Source organism: Chiloscyllium plagiosum, unplaced genomic scaffold (assembly GCF_037043375.1).
Source record: "Chiloscyllium plagiosum isolate Xiang-an unplaced genomic scaffold, Cpla_swu_hap1 HiC_scaffold_35, whole genome shotgun sequence".
Lineage (NCBI taxonomy): Eukaryota > Metazoa > Chordata > Chondrichthyes > Orectolobiformes > Hemiscylliidae > Chiloscyllium > Chiloscyllium plagiosum.
The window spans coordinates 30881245-30893416 of NW_028270173.1; the positions used below are offsets into that span (position 1 = coordinate 30881245).

General features: G+C 46.6%; 1 protein-coding gene across 1 annotated transcript in view; it reads right to left on the reverse strand.

Annotated features, from left to right (window-relative positions):
* LOC148140596 (cytochrome P450 2K1-like) overlaps positions 1–12172 on the reverse strand; it is a 37112-nt gene that overhangs the window by 6899 nt on the left and 18041 nt on the right. Inside the window, exons 5-7 of the mRNA XM_087979464.1 lie at positions 8453–8626; positions 3344–3485; positions 1–18 (exon numbers count right to left, since the gene is read on the reverse strand). The exon at positions 1–18 is cut by the window's left edge and continues 170 nt beyond it. Of these exons, the coding sequence (XP_087835590.1) occupies positions 1–18; positions 3344–3485; positions 8453–8626 (334 nt within the window). The remainder of the gene's footprint in view (positions 19–3343; positions 3486–8452; positions 8627–12172) is intronic.

The window sequence follows — 12172 nt, forward strand, 5'->3', positions numbered from 1 at the left end:
TTTCTTCCTGAACTTTCCCTGAAATAGAGAAAGCTTGGATTGGGGAAACTGCCGTCAAACAACGGGATAGAAATTCATCAGTGACAGAAATTAGGCGCGATCAATGTGTCTTATGTTCCCCATTGGATATTCATCAACTTCAATAAACACAAAAGCCAAATACATACAACAAGCGAGTGGTTGTATTTGGGTCACTGTGTGCTAACCTTCAAGGTCAATGTTATCATTTTATTTTTCACTCATGGGATGGGCACGTTGCTGGCTCGGCCAGCATTTGTTGCCCGTCCCTAGTTGCCCCTCGAGAAGGTGATGGTGAGCTGCCTTCTTGATCCGCTGCAGTCCACCTGTTGGAGTGAGACCTGCAATGCTGCTAGAGATGGAGTTCCAGGATTTTGACCCAGTGACGCTGAAGGAACAGGGATATATTTCCCAGTCAGGATGGCGAGTGGCTTGGAGGGGAACTTGCAAGTGATGGCGTTGCCATGTATCTGCTGCCCCTGTCCTTCTAGATGGGCTTGGAAGGCTGGTTACAGATTTGTGGTGAATTGCTGCAGTGCATCTTATCGATGGTACACAGTACTGCTACTGAGTGCCGGTGGTGGATGGAGTTGATGCTTGTGGATGTGGTGCCAATCAAGCGGGCTGCTTTGTCCCTGGGTGGTGTGAAGCTTCTCGAGTGCTGTCAGAGTTGCACTCATCCATTTACTTGTGAAGACAACTGGACAACACTTCTAAAATAATTCCATGCCAATTTTGGAGTGACAGATATTTATTACCATTGAGAAGAATTCCATTGCAAGTGGATATTTACTGAGCCGAAATGTCTATGAAAATACCTGCTCGGCTCAGAACTCACCCAAGACAGGAGGACCCCGGGTGGAAACGCTTTCGGGGTTTCCTCAAAAGCAGCCCAGAAGGGGTCAAAGGTTTCAGGCCCCTGGACTGTGACCAAGTAACGAGGAGACAGTGTGTTCAGGAAGCAAACAAACAATCCAAGAGAGGAGCAAATTCCTGCAGAGGCTGGAGTCTGGACTGAAAACAACAAACGCTGGGAATCACAGCGGGTCAGACAGCAGCCGTGGAGAAAGAGGAAGCTGACTTTTCAAGTCCAGATGACTCTTTGTCAGAGCTGGGCTGAGCAGCTCTCGACTCGAAACATTAGCTTCCTCTCTCTCCATGGATGCTGTCTGACCCGCTGTGATCCCCAGCATTTGTTGTTCCCAGAACAATTCGAGAGAGTTCATCGGGAACACATGGAGGTGAAGTTCAAGTATCAAAGAGATTGTACAAAGAACTAAACTCTCTGACCCCTGACCCCAGTGTGGCCAAGTCATCAGGTCACACATGAGACTTATTGCTGAGCTATTGAACTGGATTGACAACAAGCCATTCCAAGGGACTGCCTGTGTAAAGTGACCTAAATCAACCAATGGCTTAAGGTACTGTACCAACAGGATGCATTGTATTGCAGGAAATACCTTGCCAAGTTGAATGTGAGAGAGATCGTTCTGCTCTGAATTACAATGAGAGACCTTGGTGATGTCCAGGAGACCTGCCACTGCTTTGTTCTCTCGTGCAGCACGCTTGTCTACAACCAGTTACATTGAGATCGAGATGAAGGAAATCGTTTTGACATTTTCTGAAAGGTTGCCTTGCCCTTGCTTCTGAAACATGTTTATTGGTATCATTGGCCATTCTCATCTCCGCAAACCCTTCTCGCCATCAGTCCATGTGAATCTGGCTGAAAGAAGCTCAGCAAGTTCGTGTTGGGTTCCTGATATTTCTGTAGAAACCCTCAGAATATTTAAGAAGTGCACATGCGATCCCCAGTGTTACAGACCACACCAAACCCGCTCAAAATATATTAAGAAGATAGCCTAAACTCCCAACATTTTCTTATTTTTAAAGGCAAGTGTGTTCCGGATACAATTTGATGCGTCAAACTACCAGGCTTGAAAGCAAACACAGTTTAGGGCAGCATGGTGGCTCAGTGGTTAGCACTGCTACCTCACGGCACCAGGGTCCCAGGTTCAATTACTGCCTTGGGTGACTGTCTGTGTGGTGTTTGTGCATTCTCCCTGTGTCTGCATGGGTTTCCTCCCATAGTCCAAAGATGTACAAGTCAGGTGAATTGGCCATGCTAAATTGTCCATAGTGTTCGGTGCATTAGTCAGAGGGAAATGGGTCTGGGTGGGTTACTCTTTGGAGGGTTGGTGTACTGGTTGGACCAAAGGGCCTGTTTCCACACTGTGGGGAATCTAATCTTTATTCTTAAAACCCTGTTCAAATAAGAAATTCTAAAAATTAATTTAACTGTGACTCTATTGAATTGCTTAATGAGATAATATATATGCTCACTACGACTGATTAGCTGTTCCAAGATAGTAACATCCCATAAACACACACTTGGCAAAGGCAAATTCAGTGAAACAGATTGTCTCACGCGCAATTCTCTAGTCCAGTCCATCCAGGGATAACTCTGAGAGAGAACTCAAGCATTTTGCTTTAACAGGGAGAGATGTGTAGCAGCTTCCAAACCCCAACACGACTGAAAGTTAAACTAAAATCCTGGTTCTGTGGGAGCTTGACACCAGCCCTTCCGGCTGCTTCTATTGTTCCAACATTAAAAAAAAACAAAGCTTGCTGGGCTCAGAGCAGACCGCTGGGCTTCTAGTTTGCAACACTTGTTTTCAAAAGGACAAATCCTTCTTAAAGCAGCAGCTCATAACATCAGGTAAACATGGCTCTGGAAATTGAGATTAGAATAATTTGGTTGCTGATTCTAACCAGCACAGACCCAAAGGACCTTTTATTGTGCTGTAGAGCTCCATGACTCTTAACTCCAATCATCTGTGTGTGAAGTAAGGTGTGTGATACAGTCTATTTGGATTTTTGAATTTTGAACCAGTGGCATTTGGATTTTTCTTGTGTCTGTTTTGTTTACCTTTGGAGAGTTTATGAGCGAACAGAATAAACAGAGTAGTATATTAGGCTTTCACACAGAAGATTCCGGATTTGGGGAGAGGCTTAGGTGAGACATCCATAACATGAACTTTATGGCAGTTTTGACATTGATATCACGTTGTTATGAGTGTCACACTGGGTATAATCTCTGAATCTGCAGTGCACGTCATGCCTGGGGGAGAAAGACTCCACTTGCTGACTCACTCACCATCAGCTCTTCCTGAGACCAACCAGTTGAGGTGTTACTGATTAAATTGACCAATTTCACACTGACCATGGGCCTAGTTCACTACTGACCTCGATAGTCCTATCCATATGATCAAGTAACAGTTTGGACACCAACAACAACTGACAAACACAAAGTTAGTGATTCCCTTACTCTGGATATCCGGATATTTCATCATGAGAAGGAGTCCCCAGCACACGGTGGTGGAAGTGGTTTCTGTGCCGGCACCAAACAGGTCAATGATTGTAATCAGCATGTCCTTCTTCTGAATTTCCAAGGCTTGGCCTTTTGATTCCTTCAAGACAAAATAGAATCAAGAAGAAGCTGCCACATTCTTGACAGAAATATCTTAGTGCAACCGGACGCAGCAGGAACCTGAACCAAATACATTCCAGACGACACAGTCCAGCAGCACTTCCCAGGAGGCTCCAAGGCACTGAAGGTGTCACCGAGACAGGGAACGGAACGTCAGCAAATCAACTTCCCAGCTCGGGGCGAACATAACCACAACTACGGCAGAATAAAGGAGAAGGTACCACATTCTTGGGGGAAATATTTGAGTGTGTATATTGCTGGACGGGTCTGTGTCATTGGGGGCAGTGGCTGTCTTGCTCAGAGTCAGGATTTCATGACTTCAGGCCACACTTCACAAATCTGAGTGCACAACCTCAGCTGAAATTTCAGCTCAGTTCTGAGAGGGTGCTGCACTATCAGAGGTGCTGCCTTTCAGATGAACTATTTAACTGATTAAACACAGGTGTAATCCTGGGCTCCCTGCTCAGGGAAGGATGTGGTGAAACTTGAAAGGATTCAGAAAAGATTTACAAGGATGTTGCCAGAGTGGAGGGTTTCAGCTACAGGGAGAGGCTGAATGGGCTGGGGCTGTTTTCTCTGGAGCGTCGGAGGTTGAGAGGTGAACTCATCGAGGTTTATAACATCATGAGGGGTATGGATATAGTGAAAAGCCAAGGTCCTTTTCCAAGCGTGGGGAGTCCAAAAGTAGAGGGCACAGGTTTAAGGAGAGAGGGGAAAGATTTAAAAGGGACCGAAGGGGCAACTTCTTCACACAGAAGGTGGTGCGTGTGTGGAATGAGCTGCCAGAGGAAGTGGTGGAGGCTGGTACAATTACAGCATTTAAAAGGCATCTGGATGGGCATATGAATAGGAAGGTTTTAGGGGGATATGGGCCAAGTGCTGGCAAATGGGAGTTGATTTATTCAGGATATCTGATCAGCATGGACGAGTTGGAGCGAAGGATCTGTTTCGATGCTGTACATCTCCAAGACTCTGGGTACATGTAAAACATCATGTTATTAATCTAACAAGGACAGAGAAGCTCTTCATTGGTATCTTAGCCAATGTTTACACTTCTACCAAAAGAGTGATCTGGTCATTATCACTGTTATTAGTGTGGGGCCTTGCTGTGCACAAATTCATTAACTCATTCCCCTGTGTTACAACAAACGTCACATTTTAAAAATCGACCCTTCTCTGTAAAATGCTTTGGGACATTAGCCTATACACGAAGACAGAGCCACTGAAAGATGGTTGACTCTTAACTGCCCTCTGGACAATTTGGGAGGGGCAATAACTAGGCAGTACAGTGGTTACCACTGCCTCCCCACAGCACCAGGGAGCTGGGTTCCTTGGGTGACTGCGTGGAGTTTGCACGTTCTGCCCGTGTCGATGTGGGTTTTCGCTGGTAATTCCGGTTCCCTCCCACAGTCCAAAGATGTGCAGGTTCAGTGGAATGGCCACAGGAAATGCAGGGTTACAGGGAAGGGTAGGATGCTGTTTGGAGGGATAGCATAGATCCAATGGGCCAAATGGCCTCCATCTGCACTGTCCGGATTCGATGATTCTACCCCCTGTGATGCCCACTACGATTTGAAAGAGATGGTTTAGGATTGTGGGAATGGGAGAACGGAAGGGGCTGAGTGTAGGCTGATTGTTCTCAAAGCCCGATTGTGAAGTCGTGATGTTGTGGGAATGTCACAGGGATTACTGGTTCAGAACCCCAGGCTCGTATTCTGGGGGTATAACTGTGGATGCTGTCAATCTGAGAGAAGACCAGAAAGTGCTGGAGAAACTCAGCAGGTCAGGCACCATCTGTGAAGGGTGAAACAGTGTTAATGTTTCATGTCTGGCCTGGTCCTTCTTCCGAACTAATACGCTGGGGGAGTCCTGCCATGGCGGACTGCAAAAGTTGAATTGAATGAAAATCTGGAATTAAAAGCTAATCGAATGGCAATTGTAAACCTCCTGTCGTTGAAGCCAATCTGGTTCAATAATGTCCCTCCGGGAAGAAAATTGGCCATCCTTACCTGGTCTGGTCTACATATAACTCCAAACCCATAGCTATGTGGTTGACTCTTAACTGCCAATTACATGAGCAAAAAAGCTGGCCCCATCCCATGAAGATAGAAATCACTGTCAGGATATTGTCAGCTCCTTCACAGAGAACAGGCTTCAGGAGTTATTGAAAGAAGAGTTATTGAAAGGGTGGCACGGTGGATCAGTGGTTAGCACCACTTGCCTCACGGCGCCAGGGACCCGGGTTCGATCCCACCTTCAGACAACTGTCCATGTGGAGTTTGTTCATTCTTCCCCGTGTCTGAACGGGTTTCCTCCCACAGTCCAAAGTCGACTCGATGGCCAAACGGCCTGATCTATGATTTGAACTCAAACACAAAATGAAGTGCTAGCAGTCAATGGATTGGGGAGTTGAAAGCAGAGATGGGACACCTTCCCTCTCCCTATCGCTCAGAGTAAAGTCTTTTGATTGGTCATGATGTGCCTGAGCATAAAGAATATCCCTTTCTGATATTTGTCACCCATGAGTCCCAAGGTGGAGGGTAAGGACAGACTTGGAGTTCCTGACCTCCCAGGAGTATGATACCTGAGGTGGTGGGGTGAGGCCTTCAGCTAGGCCTTGGCTTCAGAAAGGCTCCTGTGGACAGGAACACTGCCCTCTGACCTCCTCGCCTTGAGCTGAGGGGAGCCCAACTCAGCTGCACCCCCTACCATGGTGTCAAAATGTCCCACGGCCTCCAAAGGCACTTCCTCGGATTTGGGGGGGTGGGGGAGGGGCACGGGGAGAGAGGTTGGTGATGATTAAATCCCACTCACCCTGGGGTCAGACTTTGGGATGCAGCTGTTGGTTTGCATAATATCCGAAGTTGGCACAGCCAATCGAGAGGCCCCTTAGAAAACAATCAGACAAAGTCTTTGGCTCTTTATTGTCAGGGAGTACAAGGGTGAGGAAGTGACCTTAAACCTCTACATAGGGGGAAAGGAAACCTGGCATAGCTTCAGCTGGTGCACTGTATCCATTGTGACATTACACTTTGAGAAGGATCTTGGAGCTGTGCGGTGGGGGCAGAATATTCCGTGAAGAATAAATGTATTCCTGAATGTTGTACCAATAGCCGGGATGGCAGAGAGACTGTGGGAGCTGGGGGGGTACGAGCATGGTGGGGTTTGTTTATTCCCCTCAGAATGAAGAAGGCTGAGGGGAAACTGAATGGAACCGTTCAAAGGCATGAATGGTTTTGTTTGGAAGAGTTAAGTCAAACTGGTGTTGGGGGGAGGGTGGGAGGTCAGTGGACTCGGGATTTCAGGTGATTTCCAAGAGACCCTGCAGAGCTGACAGGAAGGAATGTCTGTTTTACCTGCACCGTCTATTAAGTGATGGGGCTTCCACTCTGAAGACAGCGGTGGAGACAGACTCAGAGTAACATCTCGATAATGAGTGGACAGGAAGGGTCAGGGGGCTGTTGAGGCTGGATCCTTAAGCGTATGAAAGACTGAGATAGGAAGGTTTTGAATCAGTGAGAGAACCAAGAGTTATGGGGTAAAGAGTCAAAGAAACGTGGTGCTGGAAAAGCACAGCCGGTCAGGCAGCATCCCAGGAGCAGGAGGGTTAATGTTCCGAGCATAAACTCTTCATCAGGAATGTGTGCCCTCATGCTCGAAACGTCGATTCCCCTGCTCCTGGGATGCTGCCTGACCTGCTGTGCTTTTCCAGCACCACGCTTTCCCAGTGTCACACTCTTCAACTCCGATCTCCGGTATCTGCAGGCCTCACTTTCTCTGAGTTGATTGTGGGGTAAAGGCAGGCAAGTGGAGTTGAGGCTATCATGATCTCACCGAATGACAGAACAGATTTGATGGGCTGAAAGGCCCATTTCTGCTCCTATGTCTTACGGTCTGTGTCTTATTTGTAAGAGGTGGATAAATACTTGAAGGGAAATGTGTGATAGGGCAGTGGGGAAAAAATAGGGGAGTGGGATAGCTCTACCTGGGAGCAGCCATCGACTCGATGGGCCAAATGACCTCCTTCTGTCCTGTAACACCCTACAATTCTCTGAAGGAAAGTTGTCTCTCCTGTCTAAGTTCACCATTAGACTTCAATCCACTCTGGCAGCACAGCAGAGATGAAGGGCTGGTCTTAATGGATGTGAGGTTTAAATTCATTTGTCTCAAAGAGATTGACATCCCAGACAACATGAGCAGAGGACGGCTCCAAAGCACTCAACAACACATCCAGGTGTAATTTGAGGGACGTTATTCAGGGAAAATAACGTGTAAAATAAGTAGAAGCTCCTCACCAATTATATTCTGAGAAGACATCTCTCTCACGTTGTAAATTGCGAGATTGAAACTCATACATCCTTCAGGGATGTGTAATTGTAATGTCACTGGAATCATCATCGCTATGCCAGGCTAATGTACCCATGCCCCTAGATGTGTTCAAAACCCACCATGGCATATGGTGAAACTTGAATAAAAATCTGCAGTTTATAGCTGGTCTAATGGTGACCATGTATCAAACTGTCGATTGTTGTAAAAAATCCATCTGGTTCACTGATAACCCTTAGGAAAGGAAATCTGCCAGTCTTACCTGGTCTAGCCTACATGTGACTCCAGACCCACAGCAATGTGGGTGACCCCACTGCCCTATGGGTAATAAATGCTGGCCCAGCCCCTGTCACTCACATCCCATGTCTGAAACCAATGCTACATCCTGGACACAAACATCCACATGATGTCATGAGCACTACGATCAGAGAAATGATCAGATACAGTGAGCGCTTGAAGCTACACATTCGTAGTTCCATCCAGAAACTAGGGGCAGCACTGAGTGACATATTAACAGATGTTTAACACGGAATCTTCCTCCATCAAAACCCACAAAGTCCTGGTGTGGAGTCTGAAATCTGGGGAGATTCCCCTTACTGCTGAAAAGGTGTGTCACTGTACCTGCTGATGCCTCAGAATTAAGGCTTCGTTTAGGGTCTGAATACTGTTCTCACTCAAGGTTTCTTCAGCCGCTTTGAAGAAACTGTCGAAGATTTCCATCATCTTATCTCGAGTTTCAATCATCTTCCTGCGAGCCGGAATCAGAAATCCCAGAGATGGATAAGAATTGTACAGCTGGATTGGAATAAGAACATAACCAATAAGTTCAGGCCTTGAGTTGATAAGTGACTGTCCGTCTGTAGTCGATGAGTTGGCCAAGTAACTTATGGTGACATAAAACAAAGAGCTGCTGGAAATCGGAAACAAAAGCAGGAATTTCTGGAGAAACTCAGTGCGTCTGGCCACATCAGTGAGAAAAAAGCAGAGTTAACATTGTGAGTCCGGTGAGGCCTTGGGAATTTTTTTAAAAATTGGAACAGGAATGGCAAGTTACGTGAACCTTGCATGACCTTGGTCAAAAAGAAAAAGGAGAAATATGTAAAGTCTGGGAGGATGGAATTAACTGATTAGCGATGAAGAAATGTTGGATAGACTGGGTTTGTTTTCACCGGAACGCAGGAGGTTGAGGGGTTAGAATAGAGGGATGACTTAATAGAAAATAATAAGGGGCTGGGATGGAGTGGATAGGGAGGACCCGGGTTACCTCACAGAGAGGCCAAAAATTGGGCACACGACTTTACGGTGATTGGTGGAAAGATTAAAAAGGACTCAAGGAAAAACTTTTTCCCAGCCACAGGGTGTTGGGAGTCTGGAATCTGCTGCCCAGTTTGGTTGCTGAGGTGGGAAATCGCTGGAAAGGAGCCTGCATCCGCACTGGACACACTGTAACCTGCAAGGAAATGGACTGGATCACGGAAAGTGGAATTTGACCGGGTGGTGACATTATTCATCCAAGGGCTGAATGGCATCGTTCTGATGTGTAACTGTTCCGAGGGGCTCCCACCTCTCACCTCGTTATTGACCTTCTGATTTATCAGTGAGGCAAGGCCGCTCTCTCGCTATCCCCACAGACTTTAAACGCCTGGCTGACCTGAGGCTTTTTCTGAAATACTGTCAAAGTGATCTGATCCCATCTTGTCACTGTCCAGGGGATTGTTGGTCATGGCTTCGCAGCAATGTCTTCTGGAGTCTTTTCCCCCTTGCTTTTGGGTTTTCTATCTTTTTGTTTCAAAGTCTTGGTCTGCACCATTTGGAGTCTTCCCATTTTTTTCTCAGCTTCGCCTTTGAAGTCTTGCAAGGGCAAGTGACTATTATTTGAGTGGGTGTGTTCTAGACCACAGGTCCTACAAAGTAGGGCCTCCCTCCCACCCGCCTCCTCTAACCAAAATTAAAAGTCCACAGACTTGCCCCAGAAAGAGGGTCCAAGGAAGTTCCTGTGGATTGAAGAGTGAGGCTTTAGCTCAGGAGTCTTTGATAAGGAGGTTGAGTGAAGTGATTACGCCACAGTTGAAGAGGGTGAAGACATGACTGCCCAGCTGGTTCAGTGTGCTACGTGCTTGATGTGGGAGGTCAATGACTCTGGTGTGTTTGGCTCGTATAAGTATGGAACGTGTGCGCATGTTCAGCGACTGACAGAGCATATTGCAGCACTGATGAAAGAACTCGAGGACCTTAGGCCCTTCCGAGAGAATGAGATCTTTCTGGAGAAGACCTTCAGCGAGGTTATTTCACCAATCGTACCAGAAGAGAGCAGAAGAGAGCAGACGATGAGGAAGGCAGAGAGGAGACAGGTGCAAGAGACCCCGGGAGAAGTACCTGTCAGGAACAAGTTGAATCATTTGGAAACAGTGGAGACAGATGACACTGCCAGTCCGCGAGGTGGCCAGGTCTGTCAATCAAAAGTTGGCGTGGAGGCAGAGCGGAAGAGTCGGGCATTGCACAGAGCCGTGGTAATAGGGGACTCCATTGTGAGAGGAACTGACCGGGGTTTTTGTGGCAGCAGATGGGACTTAAGGATGGTGTGTTGCCTTCCTGGTGCCAGGGTTAAAGACATCACAGACAGAGTGCAGGAAATCCTCAAGGACGAAGGTGAAGAGCTAGAGGTGGTGGTACATGTCGGCACAAATGATGTCGGGAAGAAGAGGAAGAACATACTAAAGCGGGACTTTGAGAACTAGGAAGAAGGCTGAAAGGCAGGACATCCAGGGTGGTTATCTCCAGTTTGCTTCCAGTTCCTCCTGGGCTGGAGAGGCCAGGAACAAGGAGATAATGGACTTGAACATGTGGCTGGGGAACTGGTGCAGGAAGCAAGGATTTAAATTCTTGGATCACTGGGGTATGTTTTGTGGTAAGCATAAATTCTACAAGAGAGACGGTTTGCACCTTAATAGGTTAGGGACCAGCATTCTGGCAGGCAGGTTTGCTACTGCAACACAGCTACATTTAAACTAAGTAGCAGGGGGGGAGGGGACAAACTGGAAGTTTAAGAAGGAAATTGAAGGGAAAGTTAGAACAAGAGAACTCAAGAAAGACAACTGTATCAATGAGGCAGAAAACTCAAAAAGGGATCATGCTGTAAGGTTGAGTGAAATAGGAGTTGATGGGAAGGGTGAGGGCAGTAACAAATTAAAAATACTATACATGAATGCACGAAGCATTAGAAATAAAATGGATGAACTTGAGGCTCTTTTGGAAATTGGCAGATACAATATTGTGGGGATAACTGAGACATGGCTTCAAGTGGACAGGGCCTGGGAAATGAATATTCAAGGCTACACGTGCTATCGTAAGGACAGACTGACGGGCAGAGGGGGTGGGGTGGCCATGTTGGTAAGGGATGATATTCAGTCCCTTGCACAGGGGCCCTAGAATCAGGGGATGTAGAGTCAGTATGGATAGAGCTGAGAAATTCTAAGGGTAAAAAGACCCTCTTGGAAGTTATCTACAGGCCCCCAAACAGTAGACTGGATGTCGGATGTAAGTTGAATCAGGAGCTGAAATTGGCCTGTCGCAAAGATGTTACTACAGTTGTTATGGGGGATTTCAACATGCAGGTAGACTGGGAGAATCAGGATGGTATTGGACCTCAAGAAAGAGACTTTGTGGAGTGCCTCAGAGATGGATTCTTAGAACAGGCTGGTGCTGGAGCCGACCAGGGAGAAGGCAATTCTGGATCTGGTATTGTGCAACGAACCAGAATTGATCAGGGACCTCGAAGTGAAGGAGCCATTGGGAAGTAGTGACCATAATACAATAAGCTTCAATCTGCAATTTGAGAGGGAGAGGGTACAATCGGAAGTGACAATATTTCAGTTGAATAAAGGGAACTATGGAGCCATGAGGAAGGAGCTGGCCAAAGTTCAATGGTGCAATCCCTTAGCAGGGATGACCGTGGAGGAACAATGGCGGATATTTCTGTGTATAATGCAAAAGATGCAGGATCAGTTCATTCTAAAAAGGAAGAAAGATCCCAGGAGGAGGCATGGGTGGCCGTGGCTGACGAGGGAAGTTAAGAAACATATAAAGTTAAAAGAGAAAAAGTATAACATAGCAAAGGTGAGTGGGAAAACGGAGGACTGGGAAGCTTTTAAAGAACAACAGAGGATTACTAAGAAGGAAATAAGCAAAGAAAAAATGAGGTACGAAGGTAAACTGGCCAATAATATAACGGAGGATAGTAAAAGTTTTTTTAGGTATGTGAAAGGCAAAAAAATGGTTAAGACTAAAATTGGGCCTTTGAAGACAGAAACAGGGGAATATATTACGGGGAACAAAGAAATG